At 43.5% G+C, this 23,884-nt stretch overlaps 1 protein-coding gene across 1 annotated transcript in view; it reads left to right on the top strand.

The window, feature by feature from the left end:
* Window positions 1–23,884, top strand: part of adamtsl5 (ADAMTS like 5) — a 53,245-nt gene that overhangs the window by 12,028 nt on the left and 17,333 nt on the right. The window contains exons 2-6 of the mRNA XM_045209592.1: window positions 3,869–3,944; window positions 18,259–18,419; window positions 18,684–18,744; window positions 21,831–21,936; window positions 23,455–23,582. Coding sequence (XP_045065527.1) covers window positions 3,869–3,944; window positions 18,259–18,419; window positions 18,684–18,744; window positions 21,831–21,936; window positions 23,455–23,582 — 532 coding nt within the window. The remainder of the gene's footprint in view (window positions 1–3,868; window positions 3,945–18,258; window positions 18,420–18,683; window positions 18,745–21,830; window positions 21,937–23,454; window positions 23,583–23,884) is intronic.

Here is a 23,884-nt window from a genome sequence, read left to right as displayed (position 1 = left end):
CCCATCACCATGAAGGTACCACCAACTGCTTTTTCGCTGACTTATTGTGAGTGTGTGTGTGTGTGTGTGTGTACCCATGTGGATGGGTAATGGGTATGTTTTCCCAATGCCATAGAAAGGCTAATTTCAGTCAAAATAAACAACTTGTCTTGTATTGATTAAAGCCATTTCCCCCTGCCTGCCCCTGAGCCCTGCTCTAATGTGCTATCATTGGCTTAATGAGATGCAGGAAATGTCGTTGACCTCCAGTAGGGCCTCTGTGATTAGGGGGCCAACAGTGGCCAGACAGGCTCCCTTACGACCAGGGGTAAATGGAGTAGGCATTAAAGGTCCAGCATGTAGTTTTGGGTACGACTCAATTCATTCTGTCTGATAAGCGGCACATTAGATCTTGGATCCGGCCTACTGCTACACTTCCCCTCCGTAAATTTGGTTTTTGCAAATGTTTCCTCTAGCCCCAGCCCAATTAGCTTAATTTCCTCCCGTTTCTCCTAGCCCCAGCCCAGCTACCCCCCAGTCTCTCCTAGCCCCAGCCAAGCTACCCCCCAGTCTCCCCTAGCCCCAGCCCAGCTACCCCCCAGTCTCTCCTAGCCCCAGCCCAGCTACCCCCAGCCTCCCTTAGCCCTAGCCTAGTTTTCCCCCAACCTTCCCCAGCCTTAGCATAACTTCCCCCGGTCTATCCTAGCCTGAGCCCAGCCCAGATTCCTCCTGCCTCCCCTAGCCCCAACCCAGCATCCTGCAACCTCCCTATACTCCCCAAGTCTCAACCCAGATCCCCCCACCTTCCCCCAGCCTTCCATTGCACCAATTCAGCGTCCCCCAGCCCAGATTCCCCCAACCATCCCATGTTCCCTCAGCCTCCCTTAGCTCCAGCCCAGTGCCAGCTTCCCCCAGACTTCCCAAGGCTTCCCTAGCTCCAGCCCAGTGCCAGATTCCCCCAGCTCCCCCCAGGCTTCTCTAGCTCCAGCCCAGCACCAGATTCCCCCAGGCTTCCCTAGTAGAAGGGCTGCTCAGTGGAATGTGAGGGACATGTGTATCGTTTAATTGGACAGGGCGACTACTGACCTGGAACTCTGCCAAAACAGAGCTTTTGGCCTAGATGTGTGTTTACGAACCTGTGACAGATAAGAAAGAGGGAGAGGGAGGAGAGGGGGAGAATAAACAGAACGCGTAAAGGGGAAGGGAATCGTGTGTGTGTGGCTCAGTTGGTAGAGCATGGCACTTGCAATGCCAGGATTGTGGGTTTGATTCCCACTGCGGTTGTTCCACCCATACAAAATGTATCAATGCACTACTTTTAGTTGCTTTCGATAAAAGCGTCTGCTTAATGGCATATCATTACATGGGAAGACCCAAATACACTGAAGGGAGACCCAGGTAAAAATATGGTTCCTAGTCCGGTGCAGTGGCATAGCCAGAAATTCGTTGGTGGGTGGGCCTGCAGAAATGTGGGAAGCAGCTAACATCCCGATATTTAGCATTTCTAAAGTTAAAATATAGGTGTGTTGACTGTGATAAAGGCACTGGATTATGAGCTGTCTTATTTGCCAAATGAACAAATTTAAATAGGCAGTGGCATGATGCATATAGCCATAAAAGCAGTGACATATGCCTCAATGTAGTCATATTTGTGGCTTATTGGGAATGTGGCTTTCAGTTAGTTCTTTTTGGCAACTCATCCTGTGAGAGTGAATGTCATTCCAGGTCATGTGTTCTGTTATATTTAATCCAATCTGACTAATCCAGTGCACTGCTTGCTATGAATTCTGTCTGATGGTGTTTGCATGTTTAGATAAAAAAGACAAATAATGTCCTGTTTGGAACACTGAAAAGTAAATAGCATAAACAAATATTTAAAATAAATAAATACAAATATTAGTGTATTTAAATTGCTCAATCTGAGTGGGTGGGCCTGGCTCCCCAGTGGTTGGTTGTGCCCACCCGTGCCTATTCCCCTGGACCGGTTTATATGAGGCCTGAGTGGAGATGGACAGAAAAGGCAAGAAGAGGAGGAGGTTGTTTTGGTGCTTGATATCTAACATCAAATTACATTTTTAGTCATTTAGCAGACACTCTTATCCAGAGCGACTTACAGTTACTGAGTGCATACATTATTATTATTCTATTTTTTTCATACTGGCCCCCCGTGGGAATCAAACTCACAATTTTGGCGTTGCAAACAACATGCTCTACCAACTGAGCTACATCCCTGCCGGCCATTCCCTCCCCTACCCTGGGCCAATTGTGCGCCGCCCCATGGGTCTCCCGGTCGCAGCCGGCTACGACAGAGCCTGGATTCGAACCAGGATCTCTAGTGGCACAGCTAGCACTGCGATGCAGGGCCTTAGACCACTGCGCCACTCGGGAGATCCTGGAAATTACCCTAGTGGTCTCTAATACTGAGGCTTGGACAAATGGCATGGGTGTCGCCTCAAATGTAACCCTATTCCATTTTATAGGGCCCTTATGGCTCTGGTAAAAAATGGCGCACTATGTAGGGAATAGAGTACCGTTAGGGACGCACCCATGTGCTGTTTCTCAAATGACAAATCAGACCCACTTGACTTGTGCAACTCTCAGTAGTTAGTTAGCACTAAGCAAAGCAGTGCCAAGAAGCCTTTAAAGAAGGGGGGTTTCCAATCATTTCTGAGGAGGCATTTCTGAGAAAACACACTAAAGCCTTTGAGTCAGAGTGACTGTACAAGTGTGTGTGTGTGTGTGTGTGTCAGCCCGGGAGAGGATGAAGAACAGATATCCTTTGTGCGTGTGTGTGTGCGTTTGCATGTGCGTGTAACGAGTCAAATGCAGTGTGTGTGTTTCTCGGGTATATATTAAGGTTAAATAAGGTAGGTAGCCGGTACACACACAAATATATATATATATATATATATATATATACACACACACACACACACACACACACACACACACACACACACACTCTCCCTGGGGTGTGTGGGCCAGTTAATAATTAACCCTGGTGGTGCTGTGGGAGAGAGAGTTAATTATGATGATGGTGGGTAGTTGTGTGGGGGCATTCTTGACTTTGGCTCCTGCCCTGCCAACAGGGGCCCCAGTGGCATGGCAGCTTATTTGTTGTTATTATCAGTGACCCCTAGAGCTGGGGCTCCTGTGTTAAGCGAGGCCTGAATTGTCCGCCCTCTCGAAAGCAATCTCTCTCTTTCTTTCTCTCTCTCTCTTACTCTCTCTGCCTCATTGTCTCTCGATTTGTCTCTCTCTCTCATTGTCTCCCGATGGGTCTCTCTCTCTGTCCCACTTTCTATCAGTTTATGTCTCTGTTTTACTCTCTCTCTCTCTTTCGCTCGCTCTTTCCATCATGTCTGCCCACAAGATGGATATCTTCACAACAAATATACCACTCTACAACTCCAAGGTGCACTTGGGCTGGTGTCATTCACATATGCACAGTATCAGGAATCCTGCTTAGATATTACAACATATAGCTTGAATTTAATCAATTACCTGATTTATTTGTCCTTCTGTGTCTGTTTTTAACTAAGTAAGGATGTCTCTTTCTCTGTCTCTGTTTTTAACTAAGAAGGATGTTTCTTTGTCTCTGTTTTTAACTAAGAGAGGATGTTTCTTTGTCTCTGCTTTTTAACTAAGTGAGGATTTCTTTAAAAAGCGCATCAAGTCTCTCTCCTCTCCCTCTGTCCCCCCTCTCTTTCTCTCGCTTTCTCTTTCTCCCATCTCCCCCTTTCTCTTACCCCCCTCTCTCACTCTCCCCCTCCTCTCTTTCTCTCCCTCCTCTCTCTCTGATTCAATCGGGGTGGTTTATCGATGTAATTGGTATGGAGAAAAGGTGGGTATGTAACTGAGTGAGGTTGTTTATTCTCTCTGTCTCCAGGAGATTGTGTCACTGCCAGGTTCTGACCTTCATCTGCCTGCTGGTCTCAGCCATCTGCCTGTCCTCCCAGCACAGCGTAAGTTAGTTCTGTCCTCTTCACCCCCTTCTCCAGCACACCTCATTAACACTTATAGACATGTCCACAGCGCCTGCTGAGCCTGGGTTTCCCATCGCTAAAGAAGTTTCTTATTTCTCTCCACAGCCCTGCTGCACAGCCGCGAGAGAGTAACAATTATACATTCTATGTGTGAACGAGCAGAATTTGTAAAATGAAGCACTTAACTGTTCTATGAGCGTGTGATTTCATGTTGTCAAGATAACACTACTAAATAACAAATAATAACACTTTCGCTAGGAAAGCTCAGACAAGAATGTTTGGATTCACCTCAACACCTACTGACTGGATGCCACGGTTTTGGGTCAGTTCATGAAAGTCCACATTTACAGTACCAGTCAAAAGTTTGGACACAGCTACTCAATCCAGGGTTTTTCTTTATTTTTACTATTTTCTACATTGTAGAATAATAGTGAAGACATCAAAACTATGAAATAACACACAAAATATATTTTATATTTGAGATTCTTCATAGTAGCCACACTTTGCCTTGATGACAGCTTTGCACACTCTTGGCATTCTCTCAACCAGCTTCATGAGGTAGTCACCTGGAATGCATTTCAATAAACAGGTCTGCCTTGTTAAAAGGGAATTTGTGGAATTTCATTCCTTCTTAATGTGTTTGAGCCAATCAGTTGTGTTGTGACAAGGTAGGGGTGGTATACAGAAGATAGCCCTATTTGGTAAAAGACCAAGCCATATTATGGCAAGAACAGCTCAAATAAGCAAAGAGAAACGACGGTCCATCATTACTTTAAGGTCAGTCAATCCGGACAATTTCAAGCTCTATGATGAAACTGGCTCTCATGAGGACCGCCACAGGAAAGGAAGACCCAGAGTTACCTCTGCTGCAGAGGATAAGTTCATTAGAGTTACCAGCCTCAGAAATTGCAGCCCAAATAAATGCTTCACAGAGTTCAAGTAACAGACACATCTCAACATCAACTGTTCAGAGGAGACCGTGTGAATCAGGCCTTCATGGTCGAATTGCTGCAAAGAAACCACTACTAAAGGACACCAATAAGAAGAAGAGACTTGCTTGTCCAATAAACACAAGCAATGGACATTAGACCGATGGAAATGTGTCCTTTGGTCTGATGAGTCCAAATTTGAGATTTTTGGTTCCAACAGCCGTGTCTTTATGAGACGCAGAGTAGGTGAACGGATGATCTCCGCATGTGTGGTTCCCACCGTGAAGCATGGAGGAGGAGGTGTGATGGTGTGGGGGTGCTTTGCTGGTGATACTGTTGGTGATTTTATTTAGTATTCAAGGCACACTTAACCAGCATGGCTACCACAGCATTCTGCAGCGATATGCCATCCCATCTGGTTTGCGCTTAGTGGGACTATCATTTGTTTTTCAACAGGACAATGACCCAACACACCTCCAGGCTGTGTAAGGGCTATTTGACCAAGAAGGAGAGTGATGGAGTGCTGCATCAGATGACCTGGCCTCCACAATCACCCAACCTCAACCCAAATGAGATGGTTTGGTATGAGTTGGACTGCAGAGTGAAGGAAAAGCAGCCAGCAAGTGCTCAGCATATGTGGGAACTCCTTCAAAATGGTTGGAAAAGCATTCCAGGTGAAGCTGGTTGAGAGATTGCCAAGAGTGTGCAAAGCTGTCAAGGCGAAGGGTGGCTACTTTGAAGAATCTAAAATATAACACTTTTTTGGCTACTACATTGATTCCATATGTGTTATTTCATTGTTTTGATTTCTTCACTATTATTCTATAATGTAGAAAATAGCAAAAATAAAGAAAAACCCTTGAATGTGTAGGTGTCCAAACTTTTGACTGGTACTGTATGTTCCATTAATGGGACAGTGATGGGACATTTCCAATCATCCCCCTGAAATGGCTGAAGTGAAATGGAATTGAACCCATCCTGGCTGGACGCTTTATAAACTCACAGGCCCCATTTAGTAACCTGGTCCCAGATCTGTTTGTGCTGTCTTGCCAACTCCTATTGGCTTGACAATGACCATAGGAGTTGTCAAGACAGCACAAACAGGTCTGAGAACAGGGCCTGATTAGTGTAATGCTCTAATCTGTGCGAAGAATGTTGAGTACCAAATGGCACCCTATTCCCTATATAGTGCACTCCTAACCCTAACCCTATGGGCCCTGGTCAAAAGTAGTGGACTATATAAGGAATAGGGTGCCATTTGGGACACACCCCAAATCCCTGTTCTCCAGTGTTTCCCTGAGGAAAATCCAGGTCATTTAGATAATATACAAATCAAAGTTCTCCGACTAGTATCAGATGTGATGAGGGGTCCTGCTGGCATGGCTATTGAGGTTTTGAGGTTCTGGAAGAAAGGAGCTGATTGGAATGTTTGTGTAGCGTTTAGCGTGTTCCTATAGGGCTGGTTGTTGCTCTCCATCTCTCTCCCATCTGGGCACGCTCTAATTGCTGCGTTGCCCCTCGCTTCTTCTCCAAGCGGAGCGGCCATCTTTCATCACTGTTTGTCTGGTTGTCAGGGAGAGCCTGAGGGGAAGGGGGCTTTCCTGACACACATGCACACGTACACAAATAGTCCCCTGTCCACAGGCGGTGACAGAGAGAGTGACTAAGATGCCCCCCCCTCTCGAACTAAGCAGTGTTTTTATTAACATGACTTTCTCGTGGAATTCCATCCACTCCTTCCATTCTGTCCCTCCGCAAATAGTTGGTCAGAGACGTCAAAGCCAAAGGCCTCCCTCTCAAGTGTCCCTCTGAACATTGACACACAGACAGAACGGTTTAAAAGGCAGCTCCACTAAAAGTGGCAGCAAAACTGAACTTGAGGTTGGCCCTGGACTCTTCCTTTCACTCTTACTCTTTCTTTCTCTCTCTTGCTCTCTCACACATACCTCTCTCTCTCTCTCTCTCTCAAACACACACACACTCCCATTGCCCTCAGGTGGCTGAGACTAGCTGAGGCAGTCAACCAAGCCCATCCATGTCTGTTAACCCTCAGCCAATCATCAGTGTCATTCCTCTGACTGACTGGGCTATAGTGAAAAGGGGAGGCATGCTGGAACGATCGAACTGAGCACTTTACAGTCCAACTAAGGTAGGCATGTGCCAAACTCTTGAAGCCAACAAAGGTGAAGTCATGGGCGGGATCTGAACCCAGGTCACCCATGATAGAAACCAAAGTCTCAAATCAAAGTTTATTGGTCGCATACACAGATTAGCAGATTTTATAGCGGTTGCAACGAAATGCTTAAATTACTAGCTCCTAACAATGCAGTTTAATGTCAAAAAAGTACACAAATAATAAAAAATATCAAATAAATAAAAAACACAACAGGGAATCAATACATTTCAGAACTAATCCAATGAACAACCCAAAAAGCACTGTAACAGTAATCCAAACGCAATCTGTGCATATATACACCAGATTAAATAACATGAGATATACTAAGAATAATACCCTGTAAAAAGTAATTAGTTCTGCTAAGTACATTTATGAGCACATTCCTCTAGCAGTAAGGTAGAGCTACCTGTAAGCAGAACAGGATGCTGCATTAGCCTCTGGCATTAAGAGTGGTGCACATGGTTTTTAGAAATATACTTTTCTTTCTTCAAACTTCCATGCAAAATAAAGTCAAAATTATAATTACCCACTATTAAGTATTAATATCTTACAAAAACGTAATAATTCTAGATCAGATAAATCAAGTGTTTTTTTACTCAAATATCAATGTGTCTGACTACTACTTTATTCTTTAAATTAAAGATGTAAAACATAATAGAATCAAGTAAGAACAACTTAATAAATGTTAGATTGACCTTAAAATATTAAATCAACTTTAGATTAGCAGAACACAGATAAATAAAGTTATTTATAAAATAACCTATTATTTGTTAACAGTACTCAAAAACAGTAAGCGATAAGAACATCTGATTGACATCTGAGTTAGTACCACTTATATGATTTGAGTTCTACAGGCAGTTGGAGATAATCACTACACAATCGCTTTAAGAGTTAGGCAATTACTTTTTACAGTGTATGTACAGCAGTAGATACAGTTGAAGTCGGAAGTTTACATACATTTAGGTTGGAGTCATTAAAACTTGTTTTTCAACCACTCCACACCTTTCTTGTTAACAAACTATAGTTTTGGCAAGTCGGTTAGGACATCTACGTTGTGCATGACACAAGTAATTTTTCCAATAATTGTTTACAGACAGATTATTTCACTTATAATTCACTGTATCACAATTCCAGTGGGTCAGAAGTTTACATACACGAAGTTAACTGTGCCTTTAAACAGCTTGGAAAATTCCAGAAAATGATGGCTTCTGATAGGCTAATTGACATCATTTGAGTCAATTGGAGGTGTACCTGTGGATGTATTTCAAGGCCTACCTTCAAACTCAGTGCCTTTTTGCTTGACATCATGGGAAAATCAAAAGAAATCAGCCAAGACCTCGGAAAGAAAATTGTAGACCTCCACAAGTCTGGTTCATCATTGGGAGCAATTTCCAAACGCCTGAAGGTACCACGTCCATCTGTACAAACAATAGTACGTAAGTATATACACCATGGGAACACGCAGCTGTCATACCGCTCAGGAAGGAGACGCGTTCTGTCTCCTAGAGATGAACGTACTTTGGTGCGAAAAAGTGCAAATCAATCCCAGAACAACAGCAAAGGACCTTGTGAAGATGCTGGAGGAAACAGGTACAAAAGTATCAATATCCACAGTAAAACGAGTCCTATATCGACATAATCTGAATGGCCGCTCAGCAAGGAAGAAGCCACTGCTCCAAAACCGCCATAAAAAAGGCACACTACGGTTTGCAACTGCACATGGGGACGAAGATCGTACATTTTGGAAACAAAAATAGAACTGTTTGGCCATAATGACCATTGTTATGTTTGGAGGAAAAAGGGGGTTGCTTGCAAGCCGAAGAACACCATCCCAACCGTGAAGCACGGGGGTGGCAGCATCATGCTGTGGGGGTGCTTTGCTGCAGGAGGGACTGGTGCACTTCACAAAATAGCTGGCATCATGAGGAAGGAAAATTATGTGTATATATTGAAGCAACATCTCAAGACATCAGTCAGGAAGTTAAAGCTTGGTCGCAAATGGGTCTTCCAAATGGACAATGACCCCAAGCATACTTCCAAAGTTGTGGCAAAATGGCTTAAGGACAACAAAGTCAAGGTATTGGAGTGGCCATCACAAAGCCCTGACCTCAATCCTATAGAAAATGTGTGGGCAGAACTGAAAAAGCGTGTGCGAGCAAGGAGGCCTACAAACCTGACTCAGTTACACCAGCTCTGTCAGGAGGAATGGGCCAAAATTCACCCAACTTATTGTGGGAAGCTTGTGGAAGGCTGCCCAAAACTTTTGACCCAAGTTAAACAATTTAAAGGCAATGCTACCAAATACTAATTGAGTGTATGTAAACCTCTGACCCACTGGGAATGTGATGAAAGAAATAAAAGCTGAAATAAATCATTCTCTCTACTATTATTCTGACATTTCACATTCTTAAAGTAAAGTGGTGATCCTAACTGACCTAAGACAGGGAATTTTTACTAGGATTAAATGTCAGGAATTGTGAAAAACAGAGTTTAAATGTATTTGGCTAAGGTGTATGTAAACTTCCGACTTCAACTGTATATTAGAGTGAGCTATGTCAAGAATCCAGTATATAAATAAATATGAGGTGTGTGTGTGTGTGTGTGTGTGTGTGTGTTATAAACAGTGTAACTAAAATGCAATGTACAGTAGTAGAAATATTAGAATTAGCTATGTCGAGAATACAGTATTTAAATACACAGGACAAAACCACATAGCAAAATGGATAGAATTGCAGGAAATTAGTGGAATATAAATAAACAGTGCCTTCAGAAAGTATTCACACCCCTTTACTTTTTCCACATTTTGTTGTGTTACAGCCTGAATTTAAAAGGGATTACATTTATATTTTGTGTCACTGATCTACACACCATACCCCATAATGTCAAAGTGGAATTATGTTTTTAGAAATGTTTACAAATTAATAAAAACATTGCTGAAATGTCTTGCGTCAATAAGTATTCAAACCCTTTGTTATGGCAATCCTAAATAAGTTCAGAAGTAAAAATGTGCTTAACAAGACAGATAGTAAGTTGCATGGACTAACTGTATGCAATACTAGTGTTTGAAAAAGAAAAGGAGAGCCGCACACTCTAGGCGCTCAGATGTTATAATTTAATAACCTAATAACCAACGTTTCGACAGTCCAAACGTTGGGTATTAGGTTATTAAATTATAACATCTGAGCTCTTAGAGTGTGCAGCTTTCCTTTTCTTTTTCAAGTGTTCTACTCCGTTAGCCAGCACCTCGCCTAAATAGGTGTTCTACTCTGCTAGCCAGCACCTCTCCTAAATAGGTGTTCTACTCCGTTAGCCAGCACCTCGCCTAAATAGGTGTTCTACTCTGTTAGCCAGCACCTCGCCTAAATAGGTGTTCTACTCTGTTAGCCAGCACCTCGCCTAAATAGGTGTTCTACTCCGTTAGCCAGCACCTCGCCTAAATAGGTGTTCTACTCCGTTAGCCAGCACCTCGCCTAAATAGGTGTTCTACTCCGTTAGCCAGCACCTCGCCTAAATAGGTGTTCTACTCCGTTAGCCAGCACCTCTCCTAAACAGGTGTTCTACTCCGTTAGCCAGCACCTCGCCTAAATAGGTGTTCTACTCTGTTAGCCAGCACCTCGCCTAAATAGGTGTTCTACTCCGCTAGCCAGCACCTCGCCTAAATAGGTGTGCGTTTCTTTCGCCTCCACAATAATAGTGTTTAACATGATTTTTGAATGACTACCTCATCTCTGTACCCCACACATACAATTATCTGTAACGTCCCTCAGTCGAGCAGTGAATTTGAAGCACAGATTCAACGACAAAGACCAAGGAGGTTTTCCAATGCCTCGCAAAGAAGGGCACCTATTGGTAGATGGGTAAAAATATATATAATCTGATATTGACTATCTCTTTGAGCATGGTGAAGTTATTAATTACACTTTGGATGGTGTATCAATACACCCAGTCACTACAAAGATACAGGTGTCCTTCCTAACTCAGTTGCCGGAGAGGAAGGAAACCGTTTAGGGATTTCACCATGAGGCCAATGGTGATTTTAAGCCAGTTACAGAGTTTAATGGCTGTGATGGGAGAAAACTGAGGATTAATCAACAACATTGTAGTTACTGCACAATACTAACAATTGACAGAGTGAAAAGAAGGAAGTCTGTACAGAATACAAATATTTCAAAACATGCATCCTGTTTGCAATAAGGCACTAAAGTAATACTGCAAAAAATGTGGCAAAGAAATTAACTTTTTGTCCTGAATACAAAGCATTATGTGTTATGTTTGGGGCAAATCCAACACAACATCACTGAGTACCACTATTCATATTTTCAAGCATGTTGGTGGCTGCATCATGTTATGGGTATGTTTGTCATCGGTAAGGACTAGGGAGTTTTTTAGGATGACAATTAATGGAATAGTGCTAAGCACAGGCAAAATCCTAGAGGAAAACATGGTTTAGTCTGCTTTCCAACAGATACTGGGGGACAAATCCACCTTTCAGCAGAACTATATCCTAAAACGCAATGCCAAATATACACTGGTGTTACTTACCAAGATGACATTGAATGTTCCTGAGTGGCCTAGTTACAGTTCTGACTTAAATCGGCTTGAAAATCTATGGCAAGACTTGACAATGGCTATGTAGCAAGGATCAACAACCAACTTAACAGAGCTTGAAGAATTTTAAAAGAATAATGGGCAAATATTGTAAAATCCAGGTTTGCTAAGTTCTTAGAGACTTACCCAGAAAGACTCACAGCCGCAATCGTTGCCTAAGTTGATTCTAACATGTATTAACTAAGGGGATTGAATACTTATTTTACATACATTTACATTTTTTGAAAAATGTTCTTCCACTTTGACATTACAGAGTTATTTGTGCAGATCGTTTACAAAAAATGGAAATGAAATACATTTGAATCCCACTTTGTAACACAACAACATTTTGAAAAAGTCAAGGGGTATGAATACTTTCTGAAGGCACTGTATATGTATGTGAATGATGTGTATCGACCATATGGACAGTATGTGAATAGAAAGTTGTGTGTATAGCAATAGTTAAATAGGATTAGCCATGACTAGAATACAGTATATACATATTAATTGGGTAAAACAGCATATAAACATTATGTGACCGAGTCTAAGGTTCAGGGCAGGGTACTGGGCGGAGGCCGGCTAGTAGTGACTGTTTAACAGTCTGATGGCCTGGAGATAGAAGCTGTTTATCAGTCTCTCGGTCCCAGCTTTGATGCACCTGTACTGTCTCCGCCTTTATAGGTGGTAGCGGGGTGAACAGGCTGTGTCTCGGGGAGGCTGAGGTCTTTGATCTTCTTGGCCTTCCTGTGACACTGGGTGCTGTAGATGTCCCGGAGGGCAGGTAGTGTTCCCCCGATGAAGCGTTGGGCTGACCACACCACCATCTGGAGAGCCCTGTGGTTGCAGACGGTGCAATTGCCGTACCAGGCGGTGATACAGCCCGACAGGATGCTCGCAATGGTGCATCTGTAGAAGTTCGTGAGGGTCTTAGGTGCTAAGCCGAATTCCTTCAGCCTCCTCAGGTTGAAGAGGCGCTGTTGCACCTTCTTCACCACCCTGTCTGTGTGAAGGGACCATTTCAGGTCGCTAGTGATGTGCACGCAGAGGAACATGAAGCTTTTTACCCTCTCCACTGCGGCCCCGTCGATGTGGATGGGTTGTGCTCTCTCTGCTGTTTCCTGTAGTAAACGATCAGCTCCTTCGTTTTGTTGATGTTGAGGGAGAGGTTATTTTCCTGGCACCACTCTGCCAGCGCTCTCACCTCCTCGTCATTGTTGGGAATCAGGCCTACCAGTGTTGTGTTGTCAGCAAACTTGATAATTGAGTTGGAGACGTGCCTGGCCACACAGTCATGGGTGAACAGGGAGTACACCGTTATAGACGTGACATTGATTTTGAAGTCTCAAGCAGGGCCACCTTATCACGAGACCATGAGCCTGCGGCGTGTCACTACACACAGAACCCAAAGAAAACAGGTGCTGGGCAAAAATGCACTATATATAAAGAAAGGACAGCACACTGTATAATGCTGCTCCCCTGTGCTTTGTCCATCCACCATGTTACACAAACAACAATTCAACTTTGGGGAAGTCTTTATTATCTTACCTAAACTCTTACCTGAGTCTTACCTGAAATCTTACCTGAGTCCTACCTGAAATCTTACCTGAGTCATTCAGATGCAAAATTATACACTTGAAAAACAACAATCAACCTTGAGAACTACCATAGATTCCAATCATAGTGTTTAGTCTTTATTAAGGTGTGAATAGAAATGGTATGAATGACGTGTTTTGCATCTGCTTCATCAGGGCCCGTATTCTGGAAGCGTCTCAGAGTAGGACTGTTGATCTAGGACCCCGACCACCTTGATTCGGTCTTATGTAGCAACATTTGAAATGGTGTCTTTTTACATTGGATAAAAGCAGAGACACAGAGCTACAAAATGGTATATCATACACTGCATTTGAGGAACAATGGTAAAGTAATGCTGCTTTGAAAGTTGATAAACTTGTAACCTCACTTTTGAGAAAATGGCCTTTGAATGTTTTGGTACCTACTGGAGAGCTCTTCTTTGTCTACACCCATTCACCATCGCTCACACCCTCTTAAGCTTTAGCCCCACCCATCTCTTTAAGCGTTGATCCGAGCGTTCTGTACTAGCAACAGCAGTCAAGCACCCAAGCTAACTGGCTAACTTGCTAGCTGCTTCCAGACACAAATGAGAGAACAGCTCACTGACCATTACTCACCCTAGCAGAGCTGGTTAGGCTGTTTTTATGTTATCCAGAGCATTGGTGACTGCAACTGTGCTGCTGGCAACAATTTACGCTTTTTTGCCAACGTTTACTGACACCGGCCATATTCAACGGGTGGTAAGTGTTCGTGAATTTGTCAGTTATTCTGCGCTCTGGCACACTCAGACGGGAGTGCTCTGAAATCGGAGTAGTTAGCCAGAGCAAATTTACCAGCTACGTCTATCAACAGTTGTGACATTCTATTGAAATGGTTACTTGCATAGTGGTGTCTTTTGTTAAGACATGTAGCTAGCTAGCTAGGTAAATAATGAACCATAATCCCAACTCATGACGTTACTACCCTGCATGAATCTGCAGGTAGCTAACCAACCAGGTTCAATGTTTGCTAGCTAACATTAGGCTATAACTAGCAAAGCAAATGGCTCTGAGATACGAATAATAAGATCATACACGTAACATTAGCTAGCGAGCCAGCCAGCTAACATTAGCTAGCTAGCTAACAGTACACTTTAACTTGAAATGAAACTACTTTCTGTCCAAATTAGAAATGTGTAATATCTGAAAATGTAGTTAGCTAGACTATATTACCCGTATACATCATGGATGGATGCGTCTCCCTGTCACAGATGCCATGGTTGCCCTTAGTTTGAGAATGTTTTCTCCATCTCCTTAGCTATCATACTTGAATTCCACTGATTTTCAAAACTCGGTCCTCCAGAAAGTAGAGAGCAACACTTATGCAGTTTTACTATGCAATACATTTTTTTAAAGCCACGTTAGACACGATTACCTACACATACTGACCAGCTCAAATAGACAGAAGTGTGCTACAGTGAGGGAAAAAAGTATTTGATCCCCTGCTGATTTTGTACGTTTGCCCACTGACAAAGACATGATCAGTCTATAATTTTAATGGTAGGTTTATTTGAACAGTGAGAGACAGAATAACAACAACAAAAAATCCAGAAAAACGCATGTCAAAAATGTTATAAATGTATTTGCATTTGAATGAGGGAAATAAGTATTTGACCCCTCTGCAAAACATGACTTAGTACTTGGTGGCAAAACCCTTGTTGGCAATCACAGAGGTCAGACGTTTCTTGTAGTTGGTCACCAGGTTTGCACACATTTCAGGAGGGATTTTGTTCCACTCCTCCTTGCAGATCATCTCCAAGTCATTAAGGTTTCGAGGCGGATGTTTGGCAACTCGAACCTTCAGCTCCCTCCACAGATTTTCTATGGGTTTTAGGTCTGGAGATTGGCTAGGCCACTCCAGGACCTTAATGTGCTTCTTCTTGAGCCACTCCTTTGTTGCCTTGGCCGTGTGTTTTGGGTCATTGTCATGCTGGAATACCCATCCATGACCCATTTTCAATGTCCTGGCTGAGGGAAGGAAGTTCTCACCCAAGATTTGACGGTACATGGCCCTGTCCATCATCCCTTTGATGCGGTGAAGTTGTCCTGTCCCCTTAGCAGAAAAACACCCCCAAAGCATAATGTTTCCACCTCCATGGTTGACGGTGGGGATGGTGTTCTTGGGGTCATAGGCAGCATTCCTCCTCCTCCAAACACGGCGAGTTGAGTTGATGCCAAAGAGCTCGATTTTGGTCTCATCTGACCACAACACTTTCACCCAGTTCTCCTCTGAATCATTCAGATGTTCATTGGCAAACTTCAGACGGCCCTGTATATGTGCTTTCTTGAGCAGGGGGACCTTGCGGGCGCTGCAGGATTTCAGTCCTTCACGGCGTAGTGTGTTACCAATTGTTTTCTTGGTGACTATGGTCCCAGCTGCCTTGAGATCATTGACAAGATCCTCCTGTGTAGTTCTGGGCTGATTCCTCACCGTTCTCATGATCATTGCAACTCCACGAGGTGAGATCTTGCAAGGAGCCCCAGGCCGGGGGGGTTTACAGTTCTTTTGTGTTTCTTCCATTTGCGAATAATCGCACCAACTGTTGTCACCTTCTCACCAAGCTGCTTGGCGATGGTCTTGTAGCCCATTCCAGCCTTGTGTAGGTCTACAATCCTGTCCCTGACATCCTTGGAGAGCTCTTTGGTCTTGGACAGGTGTCTTTTATACAGGGAACAAGCTGAGATTAGGAGCACTCCCTTTAAGAGTGTGCTCCTAATCTCAGCTCGTTTCCTGTATAAAAGACACCTGGGAGCCAGAAATCTTTCTGATTGAGAGGGGGTCAAATACTTATTTCCCTCATTAAAATGCAAATAAATTTATAATATTTTTGACATGCGTTTTTATGGATGTTTTTGTTGTTATTCTGTCTCTCACTGTTCAAATAAACCTACCATTAAAATTATAGACTGATCATTTCTTTGTCAGTGGGCAAACATACAAAATCAGCAGGGGATCAAATACTTTTTTCCCTCACTGCAGACCAATCCGAACTCGTCTCTCGGCATGTCCAGCCACTCATTATCTCAGCCAATCATGGCTAGTGGGAAGGTTGCTGTCTTTTTCTGTAGCTTAACCAACTAGGCTCGTAATCAGTGGTGGAAAAAGTACCCAATTGTCATACTTGAGTAAAAGTAAAGATACCTTAATAGAAAATGACTCAAGTAAAAGTGAAAGTCACCCAGTAAAATACTACTTGAATAAAAGTATTTGGTTTTAAATATACTTAAGTATCAAAAGTAAATGTAATTACTAAAATGTACTTAAGTATCAAAGTAAAAGTATGAATAATAACTTATTAAGCAAACCAGTAGGCACAATTGTTCGTGTTTCTTATTTATTTACGGATAACCAGGAGCATTTATGTGCTAGAGATGAAGTTTTTATATATAGCACTAAACAACTGGCTTCCCCAAGGTGATCTTGTTGACAGGTAGCAGGGTGTGAACAAACACACACACACACACACACACACACACACACACACACACACTACACACACACACACTTGAAATAGATTTATGTGATAGAGATGAAGTTTTTATATATAGCACTAAACAACTGGCTTCCCCAAGGTGATCTTGTTGACAGGTAGCAGGGTGTGAACACACACACACACACACACACACACACACACACACACACTTGAAATAGATTTATGTGATAGAGATGAAGTTTTTGTATATAGCACTTAACAACTGGCTTCCCCAAAGTGATCTTGTTGACAGGTAGCAGGGTGTGAACACACACACACACACACACACACACACACACACACACACACACACAAAAATAGATTTATGTGATAGAGAAGAGGTTTTTATATATAGCACTAAACAACTGGCTTCCCCAAGGTGATCTTGTTGACAGGTAGCAGGGTGTGAACAAACACACACACACACACACACACTCACACACACACACTACACACCCCTTTCACACATTTATGGTATTTACCTCACCTATACCTCGCTTTCACCCCCTCCTCACACACAAACACATTGATGCACTCAAACACACACAGTCGCACACACAACCACACACAATCACACACAACCACACACACATAGACTGATATGTTAAATACTTATCCAGGCATTGTAAGATCTGGCATGCGTCTGCAGAGTTGCTGGCTTTATTCTGGCAATACATTTACATGCTCAATCATTTGGAATAAATGTACTGCTTTAATTATAATATGTGAGTGGTAATAATGTAAACTGATTTGACTGTTGTCTACGTGTATTGTTGAATGACCAAATCAATCAGTCAATCGTTCAATCCAAAGTGACGTATCTTCTAAGGAATCATAATTGGGCCCCTAGAGAATCCATTGTCCAACCAATAAGCTAATGGCCTTGGCTCTTTGGGATCAATTCTGTAGTAAATCAATGAATAATCAGTTGATGCAGAATGCTGTTTATATAGTATGTGAACCATATAAATATATCAATAGATAGAATCTAGTTTACTTTACGTCAATACATTATGTTGACCTCTGAGTTTACAGTTCTTTTGTGTTTCTTCCATTTGCGAATAATCGCACCAACTGTTGTCACCTTCTCACCAAGCTGCTTGGCGATGGTCTTGTAGCCCATTCCAGCCTTGTGTAGGTCTACAATCCTGTCCCTGACATCCTTGGAGAGCTCTTTGGTCTTGGACAGGTGTCTTTTATACAGGGAACAAGCTGAGATTAGGAGCACTCCCTTTAAGAGTGTGCTCCTAATCTCAGCTCGTTTCCTGTATAAAAGACACCTGGGAGCCAGAAATCTTTCTGATTGAGAGGGGGTCAAATACTTAGAGAATCCATCGTCCAACCAATAAGCTAATGGCCTTGGCTCTTTGGGATCAATTCTGTAGTAAATCAATGAATAATCAGTTGATGCAGAATGCTGTTTATATAGTATGTGAACCATATAAATATATCAATAGATAGAATCTAGTTTACTTTACGTCAATACATTATGTTGACCTCTGACCTTCTGTGTCTCAGTCTTCCTGGGTGTCTGCGTGGGGTCCGTCGGAGGGTCGTCCAGCGCGTGCCCGACGACAGCTGCACTACAGGAACGAATGGGCCTCGTGGAACGGCTGGTCTGTGTGCTCGCGCTCATGTGGGGGAGGGGCCTCGGTGCGTACACGCACCTGCATCACCAGGTAAGAACCAGGGATGGACCAATCACAACAGAGATCTACTTCAAACAGGTTAATCCTCAAAAAATGAAAGTGAATGACTTTGTAGGCTGCTTTCTCTGTATTTGCTGTGATCTGTCTAGTAATACAACATGGGAAACAGAATGACTACCACAAACTTTCCCATTCAAGTCAGCTTTCTGTAATGGGATGACCAGTGGCCTTATTTAGTGTGCCCTTAAGTGTACAGTCATTCTCATTTTCATAAATGACTGAACTCTGTCCCAGGAACCCAGTTGGCGGGCCATGCTCAGGAGACCCCAGACAATACAAGATCTGCAACCCCAAGGTATGTGTCAACACGATGACATCACCACACATGGAAACCAGTATGCTGTGTTTGCACATGTCTATCATAACATGCCAAGACCTAGTGGTCCAGTACAACATCCAGAATATCATGCAGCGGAGTGTCAAGCTTGTGTAGGGCACGCAATGGAAAACGTTTTAAAATGTTTTGTAAAGGAATATTTAAATTAGTGTTTCGTTTTGGATAGGTCCAGGAAGTCCCTTTAGTCTGTTTTTCCCCTTTCGGGGCCTAATTAACACATCCCTGGACTCATCTGTTGAAGTGCCAACTCCTCCGACTCCTGCCATAGGACAGGACACGTTGGCATGACAACAGACAAACCCAACAGAACTAGGAGTTGGCTAAAGCACAAACAGATGTGGAACCCTGCATCAGCCTTGTGTGTATGACAGGAATTTGTAACCTTTCAATTTGTCACTTGCTGCGTTTTTTGGGGAGTTTGTGTAACACATACAGTGGGGAGAACAAGTATTTGATACACTGCCGATTTCGCAGGTTTTCCTACTTACAAAGCATGTAGAGGTCTGTAATTTTTATCATAGGTACACTTCAACTGTGAGAGACGGAATCTAAAACAAAAATCCAGAAAATCACATTGTATGATAATTAATTTGCATTTTATTGCATGACATAAGTATTTGATACATCAGAAAAGCAGAACTTAATATTTGGTACAGAAACCTTTGTTTGCAATTACAGAGATCATACGTTTCCTGTAGGTCTTGACCAGGTTTGCACACACTGCAGCAGGGATTTTGGCCCACTCCTCCATACAGACCTTCTCCAGATCCTTCAGGTTTCGGGGCTGTCGCTGGGCAATACGGACTTTCAGCTCCCTCCAAAGATTTTCTATTGGGTTCAGGTCTGGAGACTGGCTAGGCCACTCCAGGACCTTGAGATGCTTCTTACGGAGCCACTCCTTAGTTGCCCTGGCTGTGTGTTTCGGGTCGTTGTCATGCTGGAAGACCCAGCCACGACCCATCTTCAATGCTCTTACTGAGGGAAGGAGGTTGTTGGCCAAGATCTCGCGATACATGGCCCCATCCATCCTCCCCCTCAATACGGTGCAGTTGTCCTGTACCCTTTGCAGAAAAGCATCCCCAAAGAATAATGTTTCCACCTCCATGCTTCATGGTTGGGATGGTGTTCTTGGGGTTGTACTCATCATTCTTCTTCCTCCAAACACGGCGAGTGGAGTTTAGACCAAAAAGCTCTATTTTTGTCTAATCAGACCACATGACCTTCTCCCATTCCTCCTCTGGATCATCCAGATGGTCATTGGCAAACTTCAGACGGGCCTGGACATGCGCTGGCTTGAGCAGGGGGACCTTGCGTGTGCTGCAGGATTTTAATCCATGACGGCGTAGTGTGTTACTAATGGTTTTCTTTGAGACTGTGGTCCCAGCTCTCTTTAGGTCATTGACCAGGTCCTGCCGTGTAGTTCTGGGTTGATCCCTCACCTTCCTCATAATCATTGATGCCCCACGAGTTGAGATCTTGCATGGAGCCCCAGACCGAGGGTGATTGACCGTCATCTTGAACTTCTTCCATTTTCTAATAATTGCGCCAACAGTTGTTGCCTTCTCACCAAGCTGCTTGCCTATTGTCCTGTAGCCCATCCCAGCCTTGTGCAGGTCTACAATTTTATCCCTGATGTTCTTACACAGCTCTCTGGTCTTGGCCATTGTGGAGAGGTTGGATTCTGTTTGATTGAGTGTGTGGACAGGTGTCTTTTATACAGGTAATGAGTTCAAACAGGTGCAGTTAATACAGGTAATGAGTGGAGAACAGGAGGGCTTCTTAAATAAAAACTAACAGGTCTGTGAGAGCCGGAATTCTTACTGGTTGGTAGGTGATCAAATACTTATGTCATGCAATAAAATGCAAATTAATTACTTAAAAATCATACAATGTGATTTTCTGGATTTTTGTTTTAGATTCCGTCTCTCACAGTTGAAGTGTACCTATGATACAAATTACAGACCTCTACATGCTTTGTAAGTAGGAAAACCTGCAAAATCGGCAGTGTATCAAATACTTGTTCTCCCCACTGTAGATTCCACTGTCTTGTTGTAACTGTAACTTGTTATCATGTGCTGTCTACTGCAGACCCCCAATCACGCTTTGCCCCAAGACACAAGGGTTTGATTCCCGGTCCGCCCTAAAGTCAATCACTTTTAACCCTACATCATCCCTTTCTTCACTGTCTAAGAATAACCAAGCCGAATAAATTTTTTTTATCTGTTCTCCTTCAAAAAAGTTGTAATCAGAATCACAACAACTTTTGAATGATGGATTTCTATACAGAATGGTCTTAATCGATGCAGACTTTCATATTGTTGTCAAACATTTTGAAACGATAAGCTGAGTGTGCTTGAGGGCTGATAACAAAGTTGGTTCAGTGAATGTGAACTGTGCTGTTACTATATTTAACCAAGCAGGTATGCTGTCTGGGCGTGATCAGTTTCACTGAAAATATGAACCTGTCACTTCATTGTACTGTACAGAAGTTGAGCTCCTGATACTATATGAACAGTGCATATGCTTCTATCGGAGTCCCATAAATAGATAGATATAACATAGAGTTTTCATCTACACCCTCATGATATATATTCTTGAAGATATACCGTTTTCTTGGAAAGTATACGGTGCGGATCCTGTGTGTCAGACGTGTGGGTGTGTGTTTAGACAGTGAGTCAGTATTTTTTAAATATTTTTTTATTTTACCATTATTTAACTAGGCAAGTCAGTTAAGAACAAATTCTTATTTACAATGATGGCCTACACCAGCCAAACCCGGACGACGCTGGGCCAATTGTGCGCCGCCCTATGGGACTCCCAATCACGGCCAGTTGTGATACAGCCTGGAATCGAACCAGGGGGTCTGTAGTGACGCCTCAAGCACTGAGATGCAGTGCCTTAGACCGCTGCGCCACTCGGGAGCCCAGTACAGTATATTAATGAACTCTAAACATATTAACATAAGATGGTGAGGTGTTTTGAGGCATGCACGTGTGAGTGCATAGCACTGGGTAACCAGGTCTCTCTGTGTCTGTCTGCTGTAGGGGTGTACTGGGGGCTCAGAGGACTTCAGGGAGATGCAGTGTTCTGCCTACAACGACAGACCGCTGGTGGCTGGAAACAGCTACAGATGGACCACCTTCCATGGAGGTCGGTGAGGCATGACACGTGTGTGTGTGCGTGTGCGTGCTAAATGTGGCATGTGTCCATTTGGAAATCTGCTTGTCATTTGGCCACACCTGTATTATGAGTTCAGTCCATACTCTCCACTGACCTGTTTCACTCTTTCCCCTCTGCACCCTATCCCCCACCACTGCTTCCCCACTTCCCCCTTCTCCTACCTTCTTCCCTCTTCTCCTACCTCCTTCCCCATTCTCCTACCCCTTTCCCTCTTATCCTACCTCCTTCCCCCCTTCCCTCTTCTCCTACCTCCTACCTCCTTCCCTCTCCTCCTACCTCCTTTCCCCTTCTCCAACCTCCTTTCCCTCTCCTCCTACCTCCTTTCCCCTTCTCCAACCTCCTTCCCTCTCCTCCTACCTCCTTTCCCCTTCTCCAACCTCCTTTCCCTCTCCTCCTACCTCCTTTCCCCTTCTCCAACCTCCTTTCCCTCTTCTCCTACCTCCTTCTCCTACCTCCTACCTCCTTCCCCCATCTCCTACCTATTCTCCTACCTCCTTCCCCTTCTCCTACCTCCTACCTCCTTCCCCCTTCTCCTACCTCCTTCCCCCCTTCCCCCTTCTTCTACCTCCTTCTCCTACCTCCTTCCCCCTTCTCCTACCTCCTTCCCCCCTTACCCCTTCTCCTACCTCCTTCTCCTACCTCCTACCTCCTTTCCCCTTCTCCTACCTCCTTCCCCCCTTCCCCCTTCCCCTTCTCCTACCTCCTTCTCCTACCTCCTTCCCCCTTCTCCTACCTCCTTCCCCCTTCTCCTACCTCCTTCTCCTACCTCCTTCTCCTACCTCCTACCTCCTTCCCTCTTCTCCTACCTCATTCCATTCCTATCTGTCCCCCACCTGCTACAAGTTACCTCCTTCCTTCAATTCTAATGTAACGTTTTTTTAAAACCCTGTACTGCTGTGCTAAGGCTAGGAGACAATAGACTAGAATGCAATGTTTCATAGACACTGCAGCCAGTAACCTGACTAACCCAACTTTCTAGTACCTGTAACTGTACTGTTTAGTGTAGCTGAGAGGTAATGTCTGTCAGTGAGGTGGTTGTATATACAGTATCAGTCCAAAGTTTGGACACCTACTAATTCAGGGTTTTTCTTTATTTTTACTATTTTTTACATTGTAGATTAATAGTGAAGACATCAAAACTATAAAATAACACATATGGAATCATGTAGTAACCAAAAAAAGTGTTAAACAAATCAAAATATATTTTATATTTGAGATTCTTCAAAGTAGCCAACCTTTACCTTGATGACAGCTTTGCACACTCTTGGCAATTTGATTTGTTTAACACTTTTTTGGTTACTACATGATTCCATATGTGTTATTTCATAGTTTTGATGTCTTCACAATTATTCTACAATGTAGAAAATAGTAAAAAATTAAGAAAAACCCTGGAATGAGTAGGTGTGTCCAAACTTTTGACTAGTGCTGTATGTGTACGTTTAGATTGTTATATAATACCACCTACTCTAACTTCCCTCCTCTCCTAAGGTTCTAACCCATGTGAGTTGAGCTGTCTGGCCCTGGGTCACAACTTCTACTACAACTTTGGTCGCGTCCTGGACGGCACTGCCTGCAGTAAAGAGCCTGGAGCTGTGTGTGTCAACGGAAAATGCTTGGTGAGTGACAATTTTGTGTGTGTCCCCCCACTATGCAGAGAGGTGGTTTCACGATGTGTGTGTGTCAGGCAGTACGGGAATCGAAGGCACACATTCTTTCTCTCACTCTTGCCCTTTCTGTCTCTCTCTCTCTCTCTCTCTCTCTCTCTCTGTCTCTCTCTCTCTCCGTCTGTCTCTCTCTGTCTCTGTCTCTCTCTCTCTCTGTCTCTCTCTCTGTCTCTCTCTCTGTCTCTCTCTGTCTGGACAGTATTAGGACTGTGTTGGCCATTTCCTCTGGTTCTCTCAGCAGTAGTGCACTCATC

Source organism: Coregonus clupeaformis, chromosome 30, assembly GCF_020615455.1.
Source record: "Coregonus clupeaformis isolate EN_2021a chromosome 30, ASM2061545v1, whole genome shotgun sequence".
In the NCBI taxonomy this organism is placed as follows: domain Eukaryota; kingdom Metazoa; phylum Chordata; class Actinopteri; order Salmoniformes; family Salmonidae; genus Coregonus; species Coregonus clupeaformis.
Note: the sequence above shows the minus strand (reverse complement) of the source record. Positions and strands in the feature narration are given on the sequence as shown.